The sequence below is a fragment of the Phacochoerus africanus genome, chromosome 14 (assembly GCF_016906955.1).
Source record: "Phacochoerus africanus isolate WHEZ1 chromosome 14, ROS_Pafr_v1, whole genome shotgun sequence".
Classification (NCBI taxonomy): domain Eukaryota; kingdom Metazoa; phylum Chordata; class Mammalia; order Artiodactyla; family Suidae; genus Phacochoerus; species Phacochoerus africanus.
The window spans coordinates 26,551,222-26,571,403 of NC_062557.1; the positions used below are offsets into that span (position 1 = coordinate 26,551,222).

General features: G+C 59.8%; 1 protein-coding gene across 1 annotated transcript; it reads right to left on the bottom strand.

The window, feature by feature from the left end:
* Window positions 1-396: 396 nt before the first annotated feature.
* COL1A1 (collagen type I alpha 1 chain) lies at window positions 397-18,332 on the bottom strand. Its single transcript, XM_047757101.1, has 51 exons — window positions 18,092-18,332; window positions 16,311-16,505; window positions 16,147-16,181; window positions 16,010-16,045; window positions 15,820-15,921; window positions 14,896-14,964; window positions 14,625-14,669; window positions 14,411-14,464; window positions 14,179-14,232; window positions 13,594-13,647; window positions 13,419-13,472; window positions 13,023-13,076; window positions 12,892-12,936; window positions 12,721-12,774; window positions 12,559-12,603; window positions 12,338-12,391; window positions 11,993-12,091; window positions 11,862-11,906; window positions 11,665-11,763; window positions 11,505-11,558; window positions 11,221-11,328; window positions 11,089-11,142; window positions 10,744-10,842; window positions 10,491-10,544; window positions 10,293-10,391; window positions 9,403-9,456; window positions 9,179-9,232; window positions 8,998-9,051; window positions 8,845-8,898; window positions 8,407-8,451; window positions 8,210-8,308; window positions 7,833-7,940; window positions 7,310-7,417; window positions 7,047-7,100; window positions 6,780-6,833; window positions 6,455-6,562; window positions 6,319-6,372; window positions 6,143-6,196; window positions 5,844-6,005; window positions 5,651-5,758; window positions 5,377-5,484; window positions 5,217-5,270; window positions 5,012-5,119; window positions 4,384-4,437; window positions 4,161-4,268; window positions 3,773-3,826; window positions 3,325-3,432; window positions 2,947-3,229; window positions 2,646-2,836; window positions 2,107-2,349; window positions 397-1,988 (listed from the first exon to the last, which is right to left on the bottom strand). The coding sequence occupies exons 1-51, from the start codon at window positions 18,201-18,203 to the stop codon at window positions 1,842-1,844; spliced, it is 4,401 nt and encodes a 1,466-aa protein (XP_047613057.1). The 5' UTR covers window positions 18,204-18,332; the 3' UTR covers window positions 397-1,841.
* Window positions 18,333-20,182: the final 1,850 nt, after the last annotated feature.

Genomic DNA, 20,182 nt, shown 5'->3' on the forward strand with positions numbered 1-20,182 from the left:
CCTCCAGTTCGCCTAGGGAGAGAACTTGCTGGGGGGGGGGGGCCCAGGCACCCCTCCCTCACCCAACCCAGCCTCCCAGTGCCCCCCAACCCTGCAGAGTGCCCCCCCCAACCGTGGACGGAGCGAGAGAGTTGGTGGCATCGCTGGGCCAGGACATTCAGGGTGGGCAGGCGAGGATGTGCGGGGGAGGTAGAGGCACGCGCATGCGCATGCTGAGAGGGCAAGGAGAAAGTGTTAAAGCCTGAGAAAGGCAAGCGGAAGCAGGAGGGGTCGTCAAGGTGTTGGGGGGGGGCGCAGAAAGAAGAGAGCCCACCCACCCCCCCTAAGCGCCCTCCCCCAGGTCTCCCCCTCCCTCCGTCTCCAAGGAAGGAAATCAGGAGGCCAGTGCAAGATTGGTTTGGGTCATTTCCACATGCTTTATTCCAGCAATCAAAATAATTAAAAACATCTCAAATTATTATACACATACAAAATAGGTACAAAGTCTCTTGCTTCCTCCCACCCCAGGGGAAAACTGCTTTTGTGCTTTGGGCATCTGTGCTCTGAAACCCAGTGAGAGAGGACACAGGACAGACAGAGAGAGAGAGAGAGGCCACGAGGGTGGGATGCAGCTGAGGAGGAGAGGGTTTCAGAGGAGAGAGAGGAAGTCGTGGGGGGAGAGAGGCCTCAGGGGGTGAGAGGCGGCCGAGGGGGAAGAAGAAAGGGTGGAGAGCGAGTGGCCCTGTCCAAAGCCGGCACTCTCGCCCCCCATTAAATAGCACCTTTAGAAAATTCACATGAGTCCCCATCCACAAGGAAAAAAAAAAAAAACAAAGAATAAAAAAAAGACTTTGAAACAAAAAAGGAACATTTGCTGGCCTGAGGGGGCGGGGTGTGTCTCCACTTCCATGTAGCACCAATGATTTCCCCCCCCCACCCCGCCCCCGTCACATTGGTAGCACCTTTGGTATAAAATGAGGAGCCCCTGCCACCCCGCCCCCATCCCCGCCCCCACGCAGTTGCCCCGGTGACACACAAAGACAAGAACGAGGTAGTCTTTCAGCAACACAATTAGGCAAGGAACAGAGCGGTCAGTCTCTCCCACCCAGCCAGGTTGCACGGGGCTCTGGCCCGTTTGGGTCCCAAATCCGAGGTTTCTGCTCTGTCTTGGCCCCTCCTGACTTTCCTTCGAACCCGGTGGTGAAGGGCCGGTGGTCTCCCTGGCATGCTCCCCTCAAAAACAAAGAGGGGTATGTTGCCAAGGCGACGGGGACGCCAGATGGTAAAGGCTTCCTTGGCAGTCCGCGAACTCCAGGTGCCCCCAGGGTTTGGGGGTGCTGGGTGAGGGGGGTGGGCTGGGAGTTGGGGGGCCACTGGGTGTTTCAGCATTGCCTTTGGTTGCCGGGCAGACAATGCATTGTTTTCTGTGTCTTTGGGGGAGACTCAGATTTGGGGAGCAGTGGAGGGGAGGCCCCAGGAAGGCATGGAGAAAGGAGCAGAAAGGGCAGAGTTGGGGTGTCATAAGCCCAACGGGCAGAAAAGGACGTACCCCCACATGGGTCTTCAAGCAAGTGGACCAAGCTTCCTTTTTTAAAAAGTTATTTATTTATTCTTTTTTTTTTTTTTTTTTTGGTAAGGTTTGAAATGCACTTTTGGTTTTTGGTCATGTTCAGTTGGTCAAAGATTTAAAAACTAAGTTTGAGAGATGAATGCAAAGGAAAAAAATATTTTCCAAAGTCCATGTGAAATTGTCTCCCATTTTTTGGCTTTTGGGGGGGGTTTCCGTTTGGGGTGTTTGTTTGTTTCCAGGGTCAGGGGCAATTGGGTTGGGTGGGAGGGAGCCAGATTGGGGCGGAGGGAGTTTACAGGAAGCAGACAGGGCTAAGGTCAATGCCGAATTCTTGGTCGGGGGCGCCAACGTCCAAGGGGGCCACATCGATGATGGGCAGGCGGGAGGTCTTGGTGGTTTTGTATTCGATCACTGTCTTGCCCCAGGCTCCGGTGTGACTCTGGGGTGAAGGGGAGACAATGGGACAGGGGTGTCACCCAGCGGGAGTGAGCGGGTGGGGGGCACCGGGCTTGCCTGGGAAGCCAGAGCCCGACGAGTGGGGGCCCTGCTGGACTCACCGTGCAGCCGTCGTAGATCACGCTGTAGGTGAAGCGGCTGTTGCCCTCGGCCCGGATCTCGATCTCGTTGGAGCCCTGGAGGAGCAGGGCCTTCTTGAGGTTGCCGGTCTGCTGGTCCATGTAGGCCACGCTGTTCTTGCAGTGGTAGGTGATGTTCTGGGAAGCCTCAGTGGACATCAGGCGCAGGAAGGTCAGCTGGATGGCCACGTCAGCAGGATCGGAGCCCTCGCCGCCGTACTCGAACTGGGGGGGTGGGAGAGCGAGGAGTGAAGGACCGACCGTGCCGGAGCCTCTGGTCCCTGGCCTCCCTCCCTGACGTCCCGCTGAAGATACCCCAGGGAACCCCCCCCCCCCCGTCCAGAGGTGGCACCCCTTGCCTACAGGCACCCTGTGTCCCAGCCAGTCTCGAGGACTCCGGGGTCCTGCCTCCCAGCCGGTCACACGTAGCAGAGGTCTGGGTTACCCAGGATCAACCCCCCTTGGGCCCCTGCGGAGCCCTGGGCCAGCCCATCTTGGAAGAGTGGCTCCAGCTCACGCACCTGGAATCCGTCGGTCATGCTCTCGCCGTACCAGACGTGCCTCTTGTCCTTGGGGTTCTTGCTGATGTACCAGTTCTTCTGGGGCACGCTGGGCTGAGTGGGGTACACGCAGGTCTCGCCTGTCTCCATGTTGCAGAAGACCTTGATGGCGTCCAGGTTGCAGCCTTGGTTGGGGTCAATCCAGTATTCTCCTGCGGTGGGGCAGGGCGAGATGGCGTCAGGGGAGGTATGGGACATGGGCCCCTCTGGGCTCAGCCCCCTACGTGGCAGGAGGAGGAGGGACCGCCGGGCCGGCCCTCACCGCTCTTCCAGTCGGAGTGGCACATCTTGAGGTCGCGGCAGGTGCGGGCGGGGTTCTTGCGGCTGCCTTCGGGGCTCCGGATGTTCTCGATCTGCTGGCTCAGGCTCTTGAGGGTGGTGTCCACCTCGAGGTCACGGTCGCGGACCACGTTGGCATCATCGGCCCGGTAGTAGCGGCCACCATCGTGAGCCTTCTCTTGAGGTGGCTGGGGCAAGAAGCTGAAGTCGAAACCGCCGCTGGGAGGACCAGGGGGACCGGGGGGTCCAGGAGGGCCGGGGGGACCCTGTGCAGAGAGGGAGGAGAGGGCGGATTACTGGGGTTCGGTGCTTCCAGGGCAGGAGGGCCGCAGGCAGACCAGGTAAAGGCGTGGCTACGTACAACAGGGCCAGCATCACCAGTGCGACCACGAGGCCCAGGGGGACCGATGGGGCCGGGGAGACCGTTGAGTCCATCTTTGCCAGGAGCACCAGCAGAGCCAGGGGGACCCTGGAGGAAGGAAGCTGGTTGGAGAAAGCCTGCCAGAAAGCACAGGCCCACCCTGGCTCTGGCAGAGAAGCCCACCACCCGCTCTGCCTGCTCCTGGCTCCTCAGCCGCATCGTGGCTCATTGCCACAGCCAGGCCAGGAAACTCTAGATCGGGAAGGAGCAAGGAGGGGGAGGCCGAGGGCCTCGTAAGGTCTTCCAGGACCCCTCTTCCCTTCTTTCATCCCCTGCCCGAGACCCTTCTCCAGAGAGGCGGGGGACACCCGTGTCCCAGGCCAAGGGCCCTGCGGTGAGCCTAGGCTCGGCATCCAAGAAGAGCAGATACAGAGAAGGCATGACTCACTCGGGGACCAGCGGGACCAGAAGCTCCGGAGGGACCTTGTTCACCAGGAGAGCCCTGAAGGAAAGAGGCAAAGGCAGTTCAGGCAGAGTGTGGGTCACGGGAGGCCAACCACCTCCCCACGCAGCCACCTCGTTATTCTAGCCCCAGGTTGGTCCATAGGCTGAGACCCTTCCCACACCCTCTCTCTGTGCACCCCTCATCCTCGCAGAAGTTACTTGGAAGGGCCCATTATTCTTCAGACCCCAGTCGCTGCCCAGGGAGGGGAAGGACTGTCCAGAGAGGGAAATGGAGGCGACGCGGCCTCCCCCCATCACACAGCAGGGCTTGGGGGGGTGAGGAAAGAAGATGCAGTGGCAGCCGGGGGCTGGGGAGGGCTGAGCATACTTACGGGAGGGCCAGGGGGACCCTGGAGACCAGAGAAGCCACGGTGACCCTTAATGCCTCTGTCGCCCTGTTCGCCTGTCTCACCCTTGTCACCACGGGGGCCTTGGGGTCCCTGGAAGAGAGAGAGGGACAGGCTGTCAGGTGGGAGGTCCAACAGCACTGAATGGGGTGCAGTCCACATCTGGACACGGGTTCTGAGGACACGAGGGCCGGACTAGGGCACTTACAGCAGGGCCACGGGCACCAACAGGGCCAATGGGACCAGCAGGACCAGCAGGACCCTGGAGAGAACAGAGAGAATGTTAGATCCTGGTCAGAGAGAGCCCTGCGAAGGGCTGGTACAGCCTGAACTGCAGGTGAGACCACCCCTCAGTGGCCAGATGCCTCTTTCTTCACATCTTTTCCCACTGTATCTATCTCTCCCAAGCCCTAGATGAATTTCCGAGTAAAGTCCAGCTTCATGTAAGCCGAGGCAAGCAGCTGGGGACAAACCCCATCCTTCAGGGGAGACAAGGTGCTGTCTGGGGGAGGGGCCTCGAGGCTGAAAAGGGGCTCAATTCTTTTTGCAACCATGCCTGCTGTGGGTGGCAGTGCCTAGGCCAGGGATCGAACCCACTCCACAGCAGCGACCCGCGCCGGTGCCGTGACCATGCTGGATCCTGAACCCGCTGCTCCACAGGAAAACTCGCCTGGGGCTCAATTTTTTTTCCAGGGAGGCCAAGGGCCCAGGCATCTTGCAGGACCTCCGCCCCTCCCCTGCCCAGGTGAAGTCGGGTGTCCAGCTGTAGACCCCTTGGCAGGCCTGGAGAGTGCCCAGCCTGGCCAGAAGCAGCCAGCCAGAGCCTAGCTACTTACAGTCTCACCACGATCGCCGCTCTTGCCAGCAGGGCCGACAGGGCCGGGGGCACCAGGAGCACCAGGAGCACCAGGGGGTCCAGCAGGGCCGCTCTCACCACGGTCACCCTGAGTGGGGAGAGAAGGGAAGCCCGAGTTAGCTGTAGCTGAAGGGGCCAGGTGGAGCCGCAGGTGGGGGTGTGGCCCCGGGGTGTGGCCGTCTTACCTTGGGGCCAGGAGCACCGTCTCGTCCAGGGGATCCTTCAGCGCCAGGGGCTCCCTGCAGAAGGAGGAGGGAGGTAAGCGACAGCCACGGGGAGGGAGGCTCAGGCAAAGACCAAAGTGGGCACACTGAGGCCACTGGCATGGGGCTGGCAGCCGCTTACCTCACGTCCAGACTCGCCAGGGGGTCCAGCCAATCCAGGGGGGCCCATGGGACCAGGGGGGCCACGTTCGCCGCTTGCTCCAGAAGGACCTTGTTTGCCGGGTTCACCCTAAGGGAGGAAAAGGAGTCAGGCCAGAGATGCACTGGGACAGGGCCCTGGGTCCCCCCAGATCATCGGCCACATCTGTCCTCGCTGACCCCACCTCCTCCATCCTGCCCCCCTCTGAGTCCTATAACGGTTCTTCCCAGGGTTCCCAAGGTGAGGGGACACTCACAGATGGGCCAGGAAGACCAGGGAAGCCTCTTTCTCCTCGTTGACCGGGCAGGCCGACCACACCACGCTGTCCAGCAATACCCTGAGGTCCAGGAGTACCGGGAGCACCCTGTGGGGAGCAGATGGGGGTGAGGTGACTTCCAGCGGCCAGAGACCATGTCCCCAGTCTAGACCCCTCTGAGATGTGCACTTACAGCAGGTCCGTCAGCACCAGGGGATCCTTTCTCACCAGCGGGGCCAGGGGGGCCAGGGGGACCGGCTTCACCGGGACGCCCAGCGGGGCCAGTCTCACCACGGGGACCTTTGCTGCCTTCTTTGCCAGCAGGGCCAGGAGGGCCAGGGGGTCCAGCATTTCCCTGGATGGGGAAGAGAGGGGCTGTCAGAGTCTGGCAGATTCTGGAGCATCACCAAGGCCTCATTGGGTGCATGCACCCCTGACAGCCTGTGTCTCACGCCACCCCAGACCAGTGGGGTCTCCGCCATAGATACTTACAGAGGGGCCGGGGGGACCGACTCGGCCAGCAGCACCAGGGAAACCAGTAGCACCCTGGAGAAGAGAACGGAGACGCAATCAGAGGGAGAAAGGCCCCTTCACCGGGCCCCGGCTGCCCCTACCTCCAATCACTGGTCGGGGAGAACCTCAGCAGAGAGTCAGAGCCAGCTACTCACAGGAGGACCAGCGCTGCCACGAGCACCTTTGGGTCCGGGAGCACCAACGCTACCCTGCAGGAGAGCACAGAGGCGTCAAGGCCAGTCCTGGATCCAGTCTGCCAGCAGCGTGGGGCCCAGATGGGGAGATACTCACAATGGGGCCAGGGGGGCCAGTGGGTCCAGCAGGGCCGGGGGGACCAGCATCGCCTTTAGCACCAGCATCACCAGGTTCGCCTTTAGCACCAGGTTGGCCATCAGCACCCTGGGGGAGGAGGGAGTGGTGTGAGTGGAGGGGAGGGCGGTGCCAGCCCAGGGAGGTGGCTGCGGAAGGACCAGAACTCCAGGCAGGAAGATGCCTCAACGGAGGACAATCCCTCCTCCACCCTCCCCCTCCGAATTAGGCCAACGGGCCTCATCCAGTCACCCAGGGCCCCATGGCCTGGCTGGAGATGGAAGAGGAAGGGGATCTTGGTACTTACAGGGGGGCCAGCGAAGCCAGCAGGGCCGGGGGGACCAGGCTCACCACGGTCACCCTAGGAGGAGGCAAAGGGAGAGATGCTGTGACCTGGGGGAAGCGGGGAGAGGGTGGACTGGAGGGTGGGGGGAGGAGGGCCTGAGGAGCACCCCCCGTGGGGACAAGAGCCGGTGGGAATCAAGGTGGAGGAGGGACAGAAAGAGAGCCAGGGGTTGGTACGAAGGGAGAGAAGGGCCGAGTATGGGGCCTTAATGGGGTCTTCCGTACTTACGGGGGCACCACGAGCTCCAGTGGGACCAGCAGGACCGCTAGGACCAGTTTCACCCTGAGAGGGAGGGACAAGAGGCTCCGAGTCAGGGGACCATGCTGAATCTTCCTGGCAGATGACTCCCAGGAGAGCCCCCCACCCCATCCATCTCCCCATCTCTGAGTCACCAGCTTGGAATCGCAGGAGCTGCTCCCCTGCAGAGCCATGCTCAGGCTTGCTGGGGAAGCTGTGTGTTAGGGAAGAAGGTGGAAAGGTGGCCCCCTCACCTTGTCACCAGGGGCACCAGCGGGGCCAGGAGGACCAATGGGGCCAGTCAGACCGCGGACGCCATCTTTGCCAGGAGCACCATCAGCACCTTTGGGACCAGCATCTCCCTAAAGGCGGAAGAAGGCCTGAGCCCTGCAGCGCGGGGCAGGGAGGCGATCAAGAGCATCCTCCCCACGTGTTTGTGTCTGCTCTGCCCCGACCTGTGCCAAAGACTCAAGATCTTTCAGGGGAAAGATGTCTGTATAGAGATTCCGGGGCAGTGGGGGGCGGCTAGGGTAAGAAGCCCCTGCCTGTGTCAAGGAATGAACAGGGCACCCCCCCTCCCGCCCCTTCTCTGGTTGCCATGGTAGCCTGTGGGAAGGGAAGAAGGGACTGCAGGTAGAGGGTTCATCAGCCAAGAGGCCAGAGAGGAAGGGAGGATTAAGGACCGGGACCCCAGGGACGGGAGAGAGAGAGATGCTGAAGGATCTGAAGCAGAGATGGGAAGCACCCAGGGCCCAGGGGAGGGGGAGTTCGACTTACTCTGTCACCCTTAGGACCTGGGAGACCAGCTGCACCTCGTTCGCCAGGCATTCCCTGAAGGCCAGGGGCGCCCTGGCTACCAGGGGCTCCAGGGGCACCAGCATCACCCTAGAGGACAACCGAGAAGACTAGAGTGAGTCCCAAAAGTGGGTCACAGTTTTGCGTCCCCTCTTAATTTCTCCCAGCCTTGGTTCTGAGGCCAAAGACAGGCAGCAGCTAAAAAGAAAGGTGCGCAGCCCAGAAGTTCAGGCGGCACATGGACCCCACCCCAGTCTGATCCCCCCCAACAGCCTGCCCAGGCATCAGGCTGGCTTTGGTCACAGCCAGGCATCCCCCACCCCGGGAAGGGGGAGATTTGGTCCCCATGCTGCGCTCACCTTAGCACCATCATTGCCAGGGGCACCGTTGGCTCCACGGGGACCTGCAGGACCGGGGGGACCTTGCACACCACGCTCGCCGGGGAAACCTCTCTCGCCCTGGGAAGGGAAGGACAGGGCACGTGATGGCAGCTCCAGAGCCAGAGCCAGAGCCAGGGGCGGGGCGTCGCGGTGGAAGCAGAAGAGGCTCTACTTACTCTTGCTCCAGAGGGGCCGGGGGCACCGAGATCTCCAGGAACACCCTGAGGGGGAGAGGGGGGCAAAGAGTGAGGACCTTGGTCCTCCCCACTAGAAAGCACTCCTGTCCTCCCGGGGGGCTAGCCCTCGGGGTCTCTGGTCAGAGGCCAAGCCCTTCTCAGCCCTGAACTGGGATTATCCCTCTCCCCAAACTTGGGGTTGAGGGCATCTGAGTATTCCAGTAGCTCTACAAAGAAGTCCTCCAGAGCAGCAGCCACGCAGCTCTTTCGTGCATCTATCATGCACCTGTCACGCAGAGGCACAGCTCCCTTCATGATGGGAAGTCCTTCCTCGTGTCTAACTTTGATCTCTCTAGCTGTTGGTGATCTGCTCAGCTAGGAAGGCTAGACTCTCCCTGTGTATTCCCTGCGCTCCCCATCTCTTCGGCTACCTCTTACCTGTTCACCAGGTTTGCCTGCTTCACCAGGAGGACCAGCAGGGCCAGGGAGACCCTGTAGGTGGGAAATGGAGGAGGGAGCAGAGGAATTAGAATCTGGAAGAGGTGTCGTTCACGCCCCTCTCCCGACACCTGACAGCCCGCGAGGCCTCACCTGGAATCCAGGGGAGCCAGCGGGGCCTTGTTCTCCTCTCTCACCAGCAGGGCCCTGCACGGAGGGGACAGAGGGGACGTGGTGGTCATGGGAAGGCCCAGGAGAAGGGGGGCAGGGGACTGTTCCCCCTTTCCTGGTCCATAGTGCCCCCTCCCCAGGCCTCCCTGTGAGGGACACTCACAGCAGGTCCGGGGGGTCCCTGAGCTCCAGCTTCTCCATCTTTGCCAGCAGGACCCTGTGGGGAGAGAGTGGATAAAGGGGTCAGGGTGGCAAGGTGAGTGGCCTGGGGCCGGGGTCCTGACACCCTGGGGATGGGCTGCAGCATCCTGCATCCCTCCTGCAGGATGCAGGGATGGGATGTGGGCACAAGCAGAAAGGGAACAGGGACCAGAAGGAGATACTTACAACTGCGCCAGGGGGTCCGGGAACACCTCGCTCTCCAGCTTTGCCAGGCTCTCCCTGTGGGGAAAGAGAGTTAGGGTTGAGAGGGGCTGGAAAGCCAGGGAGTCCTGGGTCCCTCCTGTCTTACTTTGAGTGGAATCTTTTATTTATGTACTTTTTTTTATACTTATTTTGTCTTTTATCTTTTTAGGGCCACACCCACGGCATATGGAGGTTCCCAGGCTAGGGGGCTAATCGGAGCTGTTGCTGCCAGCCTACACGACGGCCACAGCAGCGCGGGATCCTTAACCCACTGAGCGAGGCCAGGGATTGAACCCGCAACCTCATGGTTCCTAGTCGGATTTGTTTCCGCTGTGCCACAAGGGGAACTCTTGAGTGGAATCTTTAAGGAGCTTTTTTTATCTCTCAGGTCTGGCCCCTGAGGAAGGCCTTTGCTGGCTTCCCACTGCTCCATCTTTTGGCCCCTCCCTGAGCCCTCGCCTCCCTGGGCACCTGCCTCTTGGGCTCCTCTCCCAACCCTGTCCCGTTTCTTCTCTCCATGGTACCCCTTTGGGGAGCTGAGCTGCAGAGGGCTTTCATCTGCTCTGATATCTCCTTTTGAACCTCAAAGAACCCACAAGATTTGGGAGCGACTATCATGGATAAGGCCCATCCTATAGCCATGTGTGTGTGGGGCGGCTGGTGGGGCAACAGTACTCATTTTCAGGAATAGAGCTAGCAGAGGTCTCTCATCTGATGGATAGGGAGACTGAGGCCCAGAGAGGGGCAGTGAGTGGCCCGAGGCCACAGAGCAGGTCAGGGGCAGAGCTGGGTCCAGAGCCAGGACTCTTCCCCCCACGCCCACCCCCATCCCACGTGTGTCTGCCCCGTGACACGTCTCACTGAATACTCACAGCAGCACCTTTAGGTCCAGGGAAACCCATCACACCAGCCTGACCACGGGCACCAGGAGGGCCTGGGGGTCCAGGGCGACCATCTTGACCAGCGGGACCCTGAGGATGGAAGGCACAAAAGCAGAGGTGAGGACAGAGGGTGAGAGGTCAGGAGAGTGGCAGAGAGCCCACCCGGGGGGCGCTGGTGGTGATACTTACAGGGGGGCCAGTTTTGCCATCAGGACCAGGGCTGCCAGGGCTTCCAGTCAGACCCTAAGAGGGAAGCAGAGAGGCGTGAGTGAGGGAGGGAGAAGGCAGGTGGGAGAGGGGGAAGGGGAGAATGGAGGTGAGGGGGAGCAGGGATGCTCTAGACGGCAGATCTGAGGTCCTGCTCCAGTGCACATGTCATCCCAGAGCCCACAGAGGATGGGCAGGGTCTTGGGCCAAGCCAGGCAAAGGTCTGCTGTCTCACCTTGGCACCAGGCAGACCAGCTTCACCGGGGCGACCAGCTTCACCAGGAGAACCTTTGGGACCAGCAGGGCCAGGAGAACCACGTTCACCAGCGGGACCCTGATGGGGGGAGTCAAAGCAACACTGAGGCTCTCAAGTCCGGCATGGACTTCCTCCTGGGTGGTGGGGGTGCTTTCGGGGGCATTGGTGATGGTGGGAAGGTCAAGGTGAGGCTGAGAGTGAGGAGAGGTCTGTAGGCCCCGGATGGGCACGCGCACGCGCGATCGGGTGCTGGGAGGGGGAGGGGCTGACTACATCTGGAAGAGCACGTTCAAGGTCAGTCTCCCAGCCATGAAGAGACGTTACCTTGGGACCAGCAACACCATCGGCGCCAGGGAAACCACGGCTACCAGGTCCACCCTGTGGGAGGAGAGAAGGCCAGTGAGCTCACACACCCGGGCACCGGGCTGGCACCGGGGCAGAGAAGGGGGCACTTACACGCTCGCCAGGGGGTCCAGGCAGGCCAGCAGGTCCGGGTTCACCTCGGGCTCCTCGCTTTCCTTCTTCTCCAGCAGGGCCAGGGGGGCCTTGAACACCAGTGGGACCCTGGAGAGGGCAGAGGAGAGGGGGCAGCCTGTGGTGAGGCGCCATCCTGGTACCCGCTCCAGAGTTGGCTGGAGGCTGGGAACCCCCCCACATACACAGCATCAGGGGCTCCTATGCCTCCCTGGACCTCCCTGCCAGGGGCTCCCGGGGCAGAGAGATGGAGCTGGGGGACTTACGGGCTCTCCCTTGGCGCCAGTGTCTCCTTTGCTGCCGGGAGCACCAGGTTCACCCTGCGTGGGGAGAGAAGAGGATGAGTGGAGGGTCGGGGATTCTCAGCTGGGCTGGATCTTCATGCTCCCCAGACGAGCCAGCGCAGAGGGCGAGAGTGGTACTTACGCTGTTACCCTTGGGACCAGGGGGGCCGCTGGGACCCTGGGGTCCAGAGGGGCCTCGGGCACCAGGGAAGCCAGGAGCACCAGCAATACCAGGAGCGCCCTGTGGGAGGCAGCACACGTTGAGCCCAGGAGTGGCGGGCACAGGGTGGGTGGAAGCGGGGGTACCAGGGGCAGCTCGGAAACCTTCAGGATACTTACGTTGGCACCTTTGCCACCAGGCTGTCCATCAGCACCAGGGTTTCCCTGTGGTACAGAGAGAGGTGGGTGAGTGACCGTCCAGGACTCCGAGTTGGGGAGGGGCACGGAGACACGGAGGAGGTGACACTTACAGCAGGGCCAGCAGCACCAGCAGGGCCAGGGGGGCCAGGCTCACCACGCACACCCTGGGGACCTTCAGAGCCTCGGGCTCCTTGGGGACCAGCTTCACCCTGGATTGGAAGAAAGGACATGTCAGGAGCCACCCTGGGAACCCAATCTCACCTCCAGATGGCAGGGGTTGGAGACCCAGGACAGGAGGCCAAGACTCGGGACTCCAAGATCAGAGAAGGGGACCCCAGGACAAAAGTGTTGGGGATGGGCTTCTCTTTTGCCACTCTGGGTCCCTCTGGTTTGGGGAGAAGGGAGACACCCTCCCCTTAGCCTATGGGAGCTGTGCTCAGAGGAGGGGGTCTCACCTTAGCACCAACAGCACCAGGGAAGCCAGGAGGACCAGCGGGGCCAGTGGGACCCTGTGAATGAAAGAGAGGTGTTAGCAAGAAGGAAGATGGCAGCTACAGGTCACACCCTGGGACAGAAGAGGTCCTGGGGTTCAGACCTGCCCTGTGTCCCAGCCCCAAGAGCTGACACTGAGACCCCTCCCCATTCCCAGGCACCGAAGTCCAGGAGCTGTACTCACAGGGGGTCCAGCAGCACCAGTAGCACCATCATTTCCACGAGCACCCTGCAGGAGAGAGGGGAGAAGCCTCAGGTACATTCACTGAGGGCTGGCCAGTCCCTTTAGCTGGCAGGGAACCCCTTCCAGAACACCGAGATCCCCCAAGGGGCCAGGAGTACTTACAGCAGGGCCAGGGGGTCCAGGGCGACCTCGCTCACCAGGCAGACCACGGGGGCCCTGACCACGAAACCAAGAGAGGCCAAGTTAGATGGGGGACACATCCCTATCCCCCAAGCCCCCATCTTGTCCCTTCCCCCGGCTCCCGCTCTTCCTTCGAGAACTGGACCCACTCACCATCTGACCAGGAGCTCCATTTTCACCAGGGCTACCAGGCTCACCCTAAAGAGCCAAGAAGAGGGTTAGCAATTCGTTCGCAGAGGGACTGCGGCGGAGGCAGAGGATACGACATTCCCACCACCTCTTACCTTGGGACCAGCAGGACCAGCATCTCCCTTGGCACCATCCAAACCACTGAAACCCTAGGACAGGAAAGAGGGCCAAGGTGAGACCCTGTGGAGACAGTGGACCACCTTGACACCCACCCAGACCTGGGGAGGTCTTCACAGCTATCCCCCTGTGTCTGAGCGAGACCAAAGCCCCACTGGCCCAAGATCTCACGCCACCCCTTTACCGGGATTTTTCTCCCAACGGAGGGACATTCTTTGGGGGGTCTGCTCGCTGGGTCTTGGAACTTGGGTAGCTGCCACCGCACACACACCCCCCCCCCCGCCCCAAGACACACACCAGGATGCTCTGGGGAAAGGGCTGGAATGGTGGGATGCAGAGACTTTGGGAACTTGGATGATGCAAAGGGCACTCACTCTGTGTCCCTTCATTCCAGGGAGGCCAGCTGTTCCGGGCAATCCCCGAGCACCCTGCAGAGAACGGGAAAGAAAGACAAAGGCAAGGCCATTAGAGGACACCCCTGTGGACATAGCTCCCAAATGAAGGCCAAGTGCAGCAAAGCTTGGCGGCCAGCCACACCATCCTGCTCACCTGAGGTCCAGGAGGCCCACGCTCACCAGGGCGACCAGGCTTTCCAGCTTCACCCTGAGAGAGAGAGAGAGAGAAAGCCATCACGCCCATGCTCCCTGAGTTGGAAAAGTGTGGAAGACCCAGATCTTCTTGGGGTCAGGTTGAGGGTCAGGCCTTGGGGCCCGGAATCTTATCTAAGTTTAAATCTACCACGAAGCACCCTCTTTGGTGAACTCTGCATCTCTCCAAAGGAATTTCTGTTTCTTTTTGTCACCAGCATCTTAATCTCACCACACGGGGTGAAAATCTGAGGTGCCCAGGGTGGTCAAGCCTAGGGAAATTGCTCACCCCAAAGGGATGGGGTCGGAGACTGCTTTTAGGTGGCTGGGGTGAGGGGAGGGACAGCCACGCTGGTTAGGAAGGTGGGGAAACATCCCAGGAGGCTCTTTGTTCAAGGACGTTCCCGTGTGTCAGGGAGAACACGCTCTCCTTTCTCTGGGTATCACCCCTAAAGGTGATGAGGGCACAGCGGTGGAGATTACAGGGACCTAACCCAGGGAGGTGGGAGGTGGGGTCACGTGGTATCCCCTCGCCAGGGCTACTTACATCATCTCCGTTCTTGCCAGGGGGGCCAGGAGGACCACGGGGACCCATGGGACCCTAGAGGAGACAGGAAGAAAGGACGTTAGAATGACCAGGATAAAGAAAAAAGGAGAAGGCTGGGATTGGAAGGAGGGGGTAAGAAAGACCACAGATGGTGGCCCCTCAATAGGAGAATCCACATCCGTGTGGAGGGAGTGTGGATTTCCACAGAGGGTACAAGTCCAGGGGCACTTACGGAGGCGCCAGGCTCGCCAGGCTCACCAGGGGGGCCTTGGAAACCTTGGGGACCCTGAAGGACAAGGAGAAAGGGGTAGGGTTAGAAGGGTAGGTCCCTACCAATCTGTGGCCCCATCTCACCAAGAAATCTCTGAGCACCTTCCCGGCCCTTATGCCAATCCTCCCTCCAAAAGACCAAAGCCCAAGGTGGTGTGGACATCCTGGATACTCACAGGTGCGCCAGGGGGGCCAGGGAGACCACGAGGACCAGAAGGACCCTACAGAAAGGAAAGAAAGGGAGGCCATAATGACACCTCTGTAGGAAAGGTTATCTCCCATGGTTCTTGTTGAGACTATCCATTTGCCCTGCATCCTCTCTGGATTCTGAGGTCCCAAAGACCTCCTAAGTTAACCACGTCACCCCAAATGCCTTCACTGGCCCATCCTGTCCGGATCCCCCATCTACTCTTCTTCTATCATCAACGTCCCCAGCTGGTGACTCACCATGGGGCCAGGCACGGAAATTCCTGCTGACTTCTCATCATAGCCATAAGACAACTGGGGAGCAAAGTTCTAGAAGAGAGAGCGCATGAGAAAGCAGGTTCAGGACAGTGCGTCGAAAGGCAGAAGCTATCACCAGTACTGGGACAAACTGACATCTCGTGCCCCCTGATGGGACGCGTACTTCGCAAGACAGCATGACTCCTGCCCCCAATCCATCACTCACATCTAATCATGAAGGCACACCCAACAAACCCAAACGGGGGGACAGTCTACAAAACAGGTCGGCCTCCTCAAAAAATCTCAGGGACAGGAAAGACAAAGAAAGTCGGAGGAATGTTCTAGATGAAAGGAAACAAAAGAGACCTGACAATTCAGTGCAACTCCTGACATTGGATTGGATCCTGGATCAAGGGTGAAAAAATGCTATGAAAAATATTTTTGGGAACATTGGTTAAACTTTGAATACAGACTGCATTTTAGATAATGGTATGGTCCCAATGTTAAATTTCCAAAATGCAATCCTTGTGCAAGAGCCATGTAAGAGAATGTTCTTGTTCTCAGGAACTACATGCTAAGGTATTGAGGAGCAAAGAGACATGATACCAGCAACTTTCCAATGGTTCAGAAAAAAAAAAAAAAACCCGGATAATGTGTATGTACATTACATGTATACATACATTGTACATATAATTATATGTATAAATTGACAGGGACTGACAAAGCACACATGTGACAAACTGAAGGATATGTGAGTTCTTTGCAGTGTTCTTGCAACTTTTCTCTCTCTTTTTTCCTAGAAGCCTGAAATTATCCAAATGTATGCCCTCTGCCTCCCCCAAAACAACAAACAAAAACACTGATGGGGGCGGGGAGTGGGGCGCGGCCCCCAAGGCCTTCCAGGAACGCCTGGACTCTCCCACTTACTCCTCCGAGGCCAGGGGGTCCGGGGGGTCCAGGAGGTCCGGGGGGTCCAGGAAGTCCAGGTTGTCCAGGGATGCCGTCTCGGCCAGGGGGGCCAGAGGGTCCCTGCAGTGGGAGGGGCGGGCCAGGTGAGCGCAGGCCAGAAGCCACGCCCACCCCCAGCCCCCAACAGGCGAGACAGAGCATTGCTTACCCTGGGGCCTCGGGGGCCAGTGTCTCCCTTGGGTCCCTATCGGGTTGGGGGAGAAGAAACAAAAGACGTCGGGTTAGAGAAAGCCAACTGTGAAGAGTCCCGGGGCGGGGGCGCACGAGTCGAGGGCAGAGGATTACCTCGACTCCCGTGGTTTCCTGGTCGGTGGGTGACACTAGGGAGGGAAGAGACGCGGCTTAGAAGCAGGGCTTGCGCCAGGTGCTCCCAGCAATAGAGGTCTCCTCTGCACGGGGCAAGGGAGCGCCCCCCCACCCTAATCCCAGCCCCAGGTCCCGAGCTATACCCTCGCCTTCGGGGCAGACGGGGCAGCACTCGCCCGCAGGGACTCTGGCGCTGGGACAGTTCTTGATTTCGTCGCAGATCACGTCATCGCACAACACATTGCCGTTGTCGCAGACACAGATCTGGCAGGGCACGGGTTTCCACACGTCTCGGTCATGGTACCTGAGGCCGTTCTGTACGCAGGTGACTGGTGGGACTGGGGGAAGACGGGGGCCGTCAGCGGCGCTGCGAGTCCCCCACCTTGGGGCTCCTGGTCCCTCAATCCCACCATCGCTTCCCCTCGGTCCGAGAGGCACATTTAGATTTTCTATTTCTGGCCTCTCTCTCTTCCCTTCTTTATTTTTTCTTTTTTTCTTCCTTTTTTTTTTTCCCCCTGTCCTTTTGTTTTTCCTTTCCCCAAATCCTTAAAAGCTCATCTGCTTCTCATCAGCACCAGTGACAGGGCTGAGGCGCCGGGCCAGGTCGGCTATAACTCTTTCCAGTTCTCAGGAATTTAAACAAAGCTTTAGGCTGGAGTTGCTTCCAACTCCAACCTCAGCGCATTGGCGCGGAAGCCAAGTGAAATAAAAAGCCATCGGGTGGGGGAGCGGGGAGTGGGGGAGTGGAAAGAGAGAGAACCGGAGGCGCCTGGTCCGGAGGGCAGGCTTGTGGGGAGTGGTTTGGGTGGAGACCGGAGGAGGGGCTGGGAGGAGAGATGGGAGGTCCAGGCAGGATTCCATCTCATTCCCGGGGCAGGTGGGATGGCGTGGGCGGGGCTAGAAGGATGGGGAGGAGCTGACGGGCGTGGGGTCCCGCCCAGAGACTTAAAATGTACCAGAGACTTAGAGCAGGATACGCCCTAACCTCCACTTCCCAGACATCTCAAACAGCCTCTCTCAAGGACAAATCCCGTTTCCCAAAGCCAGCCAGTGCCAGGGGTCACTCCTTAGCCAAAGAACCAAAAAGTCCGCCAAAGAAGTTAGTTAACCAAAGATCCAAAAAGTCCGTAAATGATGTTAGTTAACCACGCCCACCGCGGAGCGTCCACCCAGGCGGCCACTAGGTGGCGGGCCACCCTAAGCAATTTCCCCCGACCGGCCACTTTTTAGAGACTGGAGCTACCCCGTCCCCAACTTTATTTTCAAAGTCTAGAGGTGGGGTCCACACCAGGCAACAACCCCATTTTCCCGCTTCGACTCCTGCGCAGAGAAGCGCTGGCCAGGGAGGCTCAGTGCCAGTATAGCTCAGCAGAGGGCGCAAGGACCCTGCCCCTCCAAGCCGGCGCCAAAGTTTCTCAGCCTGCAACCCGCCCACTCTCAGCGCCCCCTCCCCCCCTCAGCCCAGCACTTCTGCGGCCCCAGGAACACTGTCTAGCCTGCAGAGAGGGCAAACAATCTTTTCTTATGAATCATCCCCTAGCCTTCCCGACCACTTTTACATCTTGGGCTCCAAATTCCCGACTCGGCGCCCCCACCCCATCCTCGACGTACTTTACGCGTCCCCGGCGCCCAGAACCAATTTTCCCCGCTGTACTTCACAGTGTGCGCTCGGGACTCCTCCTGAGCCAACTCGCGCCGTGCTGCATCTCCTCCTCCCACTGCTGGCGGGGAGGTCATCTACACCCCCGCCCAGAGTGCGCTCCTTTCTACCCCCCAGGGCGCCGAGGAAGAGCCCTCACCATCTCCCTTTCATCCTTGAGCCTCTGGAGCATCCCGAGTCTCAGCTTACGTCGTGGATCCCCCCAGAACCCAATGCGGGACAAGATACCAAGTAGCCTTGGACCCCCAAAAGTTTGAGACTTACTGTCTTCTTCTTGGCCTTGTTGGCCTTCTTCTTGGCCCTCCCCTTGGCCGTGCGTCAGGAGGGCGGTGGCCGCTAAGAGGAGCAGGAGCCGGAGGTCCACAAAGCTGAACATGTCTAGACCCTAGACATGTAGACTCTTTGCGGCTGGGGTGGGGGTTAGCGTCCGCTCATGCGTGGCCTCACACTCCGCGTGCCTCCTGCTCCGACCCCGAGGAGAAACTCCCGTCTGCTCCGACCACTGGCCCGGGCCCCTTTTATACCATCCCGAGGGCGAGCGGGGAGGAACCCTGCCCCTGGGAGAGGGGGAGCCGGCTGCCCGTCCCCCAGCCAATCAGAGTTGCCTGGCCCGGCCCCCAATTTGGGAGTCGGAAGGGAGAGGGGGAGGAGGAGGGAAGGGAAGGGAAAGGAGTCCACCGCACGCCACCCCCCTTCCACAGCTCTGCCTCCCCAGCCCCCCAGCGCAGCCTGGGCCAGAGATGCTGCCGCTGGGGTGCGGCTCGGTCCTCAATATACTGTGGGCTAAAGAGTGGGAAGGGGCGCCTCTTCGGCTTTCTTCCGGGACGCGCAATCTGGGGGGAACTGGAGTTGGGGAGCTGGGTAGGGAGCCTTCCAAAGATGGAAGAATTGGGGGTGATTGGGAGAGGGTCCTCCTTTACCCTCCCGATATCCTTGGCAACAGCCAGGCGATCGGCCCGAGGAGGTCAGCTGTGGACCCCTCTAAAGCAGGAGAACCAGAGAATTTAAAAGATGTGCGCTCTGGGGGGTGTCTTCTGGTGTGGCGGGGGTAGAGAACTTAGGGTTATTTGGGGAATGAGTTAGAGACTCATTGATAGACATTAAGAATCAGATATTTGGGGGTGGGTGCGGATGAAAGGATTTTTATTTTGAGGCTGTCAGTTCTTCTGCCACGTCTCCAAGGTGGACTCAGATGCTCTCCCCCCCGAAGCCCCAGCCTGATTGAGAGAGATGGGGTGGGGAGGCTGAGGCCCTGGGTGAGACATTTGACTACGTGGGCTCTCCAGATGAAAGCTTTGGTGTTGAGTGAAGGCACTGCGGGGTGGGGGCGGGGCATTGCGAGGGTTCTCCCACCCCAGGTGGCGAGGGCTTGAGGTCACTGGCCACTTAGAAAAGAGTCTTGTGTTGGGGTCTGTCATGGCTATGGCCATGGTTAAGTGGGGAGGAGTCTGCTGGAGAGCCCTGGACCAGAGAGAGAGGGGTCCTGGGGGCTGCATAAAGCTCTGTCTCCGTCTGTACCCCAACTCAGGATTGGGGAATTTTGGGTGTTTCTGGGGGAGACTTGCCTTGGGGAGTTTGAAATGGAATTGCAGGTGAGTGTCCTTCTTTTAAAGGATGTTTCCCACTGCTTCCCCTCTTTTCTGGAAACCCCAGGCCTTGCTCTTTGGCCCTGGAGCCAGGAGAGAATCATGTGCACCCCAAAAGGTGGTGGAGACCCCACCAGGCTATATTTGGAGGAGAGGCCCCTAGAAGCTGGTGTCAGCCCTTCTCCAGGTCCCAGCCTCCCAAGAGGGCTCTACCCTAGCCTCCGTCTATCCAGGCCCCTGGTCCTGCCAAAAGCTGAGGGCCCAAGAAAAGGCAAAGAGGGTCCCTTTGCAATGTCAACTCCAACCCTTCTTGCGCAGCTCCCCACCCCCATCACTCCAGAGCTGCAAACGTGGAAGCGGGGAGTCCCGCCTCCCCCAAACCATCCAAGATTCCATTGCCTCCCCCCGCCCCTCTCCACGCCCTCCCCCAGCTGGTTTTGTGCAACGAAGGCAAAGGGAAAAAAAGACCAAGAGAACAGAAGGGGAGGGAGCCACGTCGGCTGGCCGGCTGGCCGTGGGCAGCCGGGATGAGCGGGGCGGGTGGGGCCGCAGAGGGAGACTGCAGGGGCTATAATTAAAGAGAAAATATAGAGTTTCCAGAGAGGCAGGGCTGGAGACAGCAATGGAGGGACGGGCCTTCGTCAATTATCCCCACCATGTGGCAGCAACTTGTGGCTCAGGATCTGCCCCCGCCTAGTGCCAGCTACTGCAGGGCAGGACTGGGGGCTGAGGTGCTGAGATGGCAGTTCCTGCACCCTCCAGCGAGGGT

What these genes read in the sequence shown, in the direction of transcription:
- COL1A1 (XM_047757101.1), bottom strand. Translation starts at nt 18,203, where the DNA reads ATGTTCAGCTTTGTGGACCTCCGGCTCCTGCTCCTCTTAGCGGCCACC. An exon ending in CTGGACCTAAAGGTGCTGCT is followed by an intron (nt 9,457 to 10,292) that starts GTGAGTATTCAG and finishes CTTTCCCCACAG; the next exon opens with GGAGAGCCTGGCAAAGCTGG. An exon ending in CTGGCAATGATGGTGCTAAG is followed by an intron (nt 7,941 to 8,209) that starts GTGAGCGCAGCA and finishes GTTGTCCTCTAG; the next exon opens with GGTGATGCTGGTGCCCCTGG.